This window comes from Lactuca virosa, chromosome 5 (assembly GCF_052849685.1).
Source record: "Lactuca virosa cultivar CGN04683 chromosome 5, Lactuca_virosa_CGN04683_v6, whole genome shotgun sequence".
Taxonomy (NCBI): domain Eukaryota; kingdom Viridiplantae; phylum Streptophyta; class Magnoliopsida; order Asterales; family Asteraceae; genus Lactuca; species Lactuca virosa.
The window spans coordinates 416606165-416610747 of record NC_136430.1 but is presented as its reverse complement, the minus strand read 5'-3'; the positions used below and the strand labels follow the sequence as shown (position 1 = coordinate 416610747).

Here is a 4583-nt window from a genome sequence, read left to right as displayed (position 1 = left end):
GCATGCCAGACTCGTACTGTGGGCTCGTGAGCATTCCAGATACGAGTTGAGGGCCAGGTGGGGCATACCAGACTCGTACTGTGGGCTCGGTGGCAATCCAGATGTGAGTTGTGGGCCCGGAAGGCAATCCAGACTCACACTGTGGGCCCAGGGGTAATCCAGACTGTAAAGCTGTGGACCCAGTACATGCTGTTATTTATATATGTGTTATGTGCAGTGTATCGGTATTTTGGGGGAACTCACTAAGCCTCGGGTTTACAGTTACAGTTTATTGTTTCAGGTACATCAGGGGATCGCGGAAAGGCAAAGGCGTGATCGTACAACTCCTCACATTTATGTTTATGTTTCTGGGATACTATGATATTATACATTTTGAAAACAAGTTTTGTAATGACTCATGGTTTCGAAATGTTTTTTTAAAGTTTAAATTTGGCATGATTTTATGGGTGTTACAAAATCGAATGAAATGCTTACAATATCCGCATGCTTATACAAAAGCATCTTGTCAATATATAAGGGAAATATGCATAAAAGTTCCTATATTTTGGTTCTATTGACAAAAAATCATCTTTTTTTTGCAATATAACAATTAGAACCGACTATTACTTGCAATTTGGCTCAATTTTCAAGTTACTACAAACAATAGTAGGTTTCGATGGTTAAACTGTAAGCAAAGTGTCAAGGGTGGCTTTTTTGTCAATAGGCCAAAATATAAGTACTTTTTTTTTCAATGCATAATAATTTTTAACCTCAAGTCTTATATATTTTAAGATTAAAAGGGTGTTTAGGATTTCATTTTGAACCTCAAAATAACTTTTAGGCAAAATGACTTACTGATTTATAGTAGTGAGAAATGATTTTTTTTAAAAAGTGTTTTCATTAGCTTTTGTGGTGGAAAAAGTCAATAAGTCAATAATTTGGTTTTTAAAAACTTTTGTCTTAACTTATATGTTTTAAGGGGTATTTGACTTTTACAACCCAAAACTATTATAAGGAGTTTTGAAAACATAGAAATCCTAACTTATTGAATGTCAAACAAACAATTTTTAGATTTAGATTAATATGACCAATATTCATCTTTTAAAGAAATTAATAACTACGTTAATTTGATTTGAACACATCACCCCACAACTAAAAATTTATCTAACTTGTAATTTTGATTCCAACAATACAAAACAATATCCATAATAACAATACATATCAATCTCTGAAAATACAAAAACAAAACCAACAAATATGAGGAAGGTTTGGAGAGATGAAGTTTATATATCAGTCCCGAAACTCAAAGTATGACACTCCAGATTTTTCAAATTCACCTACAAAATAAGAGTATTAAACTAATTATAACATAAAGAAATATGTAGGAATAACCACCATTTATATAGAGGGGTAAAATCGTCATTTGGTAATTAACCATAAGTAGTGAGTTAGTTAAAACTTATAAATATAATACTTACCATAACAGCAATGCCCGTCTCACTAAACTTCGGAACGCAAATGACTCTCACCACCTGCCCCTCTGATCCTGCAACAAAGTTTGACCAATATCATACAAGGTCAAAGGTCAACACATAATTTTATTTTATTTAAAAAATAGGTTTTTTACAAGAACCTTTTACAATGCGAGTTGCATATTTATCCTGATTCCCAACAAAGTAAACATGAGGGCAGCTCTCAATGAAGAAAGGGTCCCTATCAGTGAAGGGGTAACACCCTTGTAATACAAAGAAACAAAAATAGAATACTATAAATATAAGATATAAATACATTTCTATTTCTTGCATTTATAAAAATAATAATAATAATAATAATAACAAAAATGGTACCAAGGGTGTTTGGTGCAGTTGGGGCTAGGTGCCTCCACCTCAATGTCCTTTCCATGAATTCCAATTTATCTTTTGCTTCTGAATATTTTTCAAGATCATCAATATTTTGCCCAGATGTTCCAAGAAACCTAAAACAAATCAAACATATTCTATTAGAGCATTGTACTTTCATTCTTTTTATTCACATTAAAAATAATAATTAATATATATATATATATATATATATATATATATATATATCTTACCTCACATTATCCACATCAAAGAGGTGAGGATTAGTGCATGACCTAAATGTGTTATAGGCTGATGATCCACGAAAAAGGCATCTGTTCAAAGGCTGTACAGGAATGCAAGAAATAGCAATGTACTTTCATTTCTTTTTATAAAGTTTAATATTGTAAATATGAAGAAAATAAAGTAGGATATGCTATAATAATTAATAAACAAATCTTGAATTTTATAGTATTACAAAACCTGCTGTGGGAGAGCAAAGTTTGCAGGGTCATTGTATCCTGGCATGATATCAATTGGCATACTTGCAGCAATCTGCATACAAAATAATTAACATCTAAAAAATGGATTTTAAATTTTTAATAAATTAATTAAAGTACCTGAGTCAAAAAGATATCAAGTTCTTTGAGTGGCTCATATAACTTAGATTGGTCCTTGGAACCCAAATTCTGCAACCAATGAATATGGCATACATGATGATGTCATCACTAGTAATTTTTATGAATTTGGAATTTAAAAAAAAAAATCAACTTTATTACCTGACCATTAAGAAGACCATGGTCAATTTTGACAGAATTTCCAGCAACAACCACTTGAACTATCTCAGCTGCTGATTGTTGCTCCTATTTATAACATAGAGAGATAAGATAAATAATTACTTTTTTTAAAAAAAATAAGAAAATAGTGAGTGTGGGACCGTTTTGTCTCCTAGATGACCAGTAATGTGGTCAACAAGAAGCTGCAGTTGAAGTGGATTAGAAGAACTGCTTCCAACATTTAATCCAGATACCAAGACAACATATTTATCTTCTCCTGTTTACAAAGGACATAATTGTCAAAACATAAAAAAGTGAAAAAAAATTAAAAGGCATGAATGATGAATATGATACCTGATTTATTTGGGAGATCCAACTGTGGTGGTAAACCAGCTTCAAGAATATCTTCAACAAGAAAATCACCACTATTGGTTTCTTTTCCATGCAAAGCAACAACATTTCCTATTGGATAACAAACAAAATAAATCAAGATTCAATACAATTTTGAAGATTTGAAGTTTAAGGATAAGATTAAATGATAATTGATAAATACCTGTTACATATACAGAAGGTGATAGTACACTGCCTTTAAGATTAACTCTTCCACTTTCATCTTCAAGAACAAGATTATCATCTTCGTGCACAAAATTATCAGGGGTCACAAGTGGAGTTACAGACCTCTGTGTAAAATAGAATGACAAAGATTTATAAAAGCTTATAGACATGATATGAAAACAAAAGGGAAGCAGTGTTAATATCAATTATCAAATCATAATTTATACCTCTTTTGAGTACTCATTGAGGATTGTAGGTTTGAGTTTCATATGCTTATAAAGTGTTCCAACAACAATGCACTCTTTGCCTTTTTCTAGCCCTAAAACTGTACACACTGCATCATGACAAAAGTAGATAATAAGAATCATAAAAAGAAAACATAAAAGATAATCTGAAATGGCAGAATGTACCTGGCAAGTGAGGTTTCCAATTTGGAAGAAGAGAGTAAATGAGAGTTCTGATCAAGTGTAACCTTATGTAGTATATCTGACTATATTGTTGACCCTTGTACATCTCTTTCTGAATTTCAAAAATCTCATCCTGTTAACCATGAAATTACACCACAAGAAAGAAGATGTTTGTAAGCATATAAATGTGCACTAAGCAGGTTTTAACTTTTAACCAAGTTCACTGTATAAAAATTGTAAAGAAGCAAAAGATACCATGGATCGATAGAGAGATTGTTTTCTGTCAAGTGTTTCTGTTTCAATATCCATGGGTGTCATAGCTATTGTAGGTAACGCTGTAAGAACAAACAAACAAGTGTTGATTTATGATCTGCAACAAAATGAAATTCCAACTTTATATCATCCATTAATGATTGCCATTAATTTGCTATTTTTTGTCCAAACTTCCAATTGTTTATATAGATGCATCTAGAAGAATACACGATTGTAAGCATAAAGTACGTGTTGTGCTCTATTCAGTGGGAATCAAAGCTAGTTAGCACAACATTAAACTCATTTTGCAGCAACTCAGCTTCCAAAACAGGACTTTCTAGGTCACTCAAGCACTTGCAAGTAACAACAGATCAGTTTCAAAATCCCGTTGACAAACATAACAAAACTGATTAAAAACAAATGAAGAGTACAATTTCCCCTTTTCTTTATGTATCATCTGGATTGCGTGACTTTATGGGTCCTAGGCACATTTAGTCACTGGATCTAAAGTTTGGGCTTAAGTGCTTAAGCCATTAAGCACTTATTAAGATTTTGGCAAACCACTACGTACGCCCAACGTAAATCCAGTACGCCCAGCGTACTGGGTCAACCACCCCGATGGTGGTCAACGTCAGAACGAGTATGCCCAGCGTACCAGAGGAGTACGCCCCGCGTACGTCCTCCGTTGGGCTTTTGACATTTGGGCTTCGGGTTTTGGGTTGTTTATGGACTAGTTGGATTTGGGCCTTTGCTGGACTTTATGAATATGATGTTTT

The 4583-nt window shown here is 33.0% G+C and overlaps 1 protein-coding gene across 1 annotated transcript; it reads right to left on the bottom strand.

Moving 5' to 3' along the window:
• Window positions 1–1222: 1222 nt before the first annotated feature.
• LOC145115481 (DNA polymerase delta small subunit-like) lies at window positions 1223–3913 on the bottom strand. Its single transcript, XM_079051773.1, has 14 exons — window positions 3811–3913; window positions 3559–3688; window positions 3376–3482; window positions 3147–3273; window positions 2948–3055; window positions 2755–2870; window positions 2597–2680; window positions 2438–2506; window positions 2301–2372; window positions 2072–2163; window positions 1827–1954; window positions 1613–1714; window positions 1458–1525; window positions 1223–1316 (listed from the first exon to the last, which is right to left on the bottom strand). Exons 1-14 carry the CDS (start codon window positions 3871–3873, stop codon window positions 1263–1265), a joined length of 1320 nt encoding a protein of 439 aa, XP_078907899.1. The 5' UTR covers window positions 3874–3913; the 3' UTR covers window positions 1223–1262.
• Window positions 3914–4583: the final 670 nt, after the last annotated feature.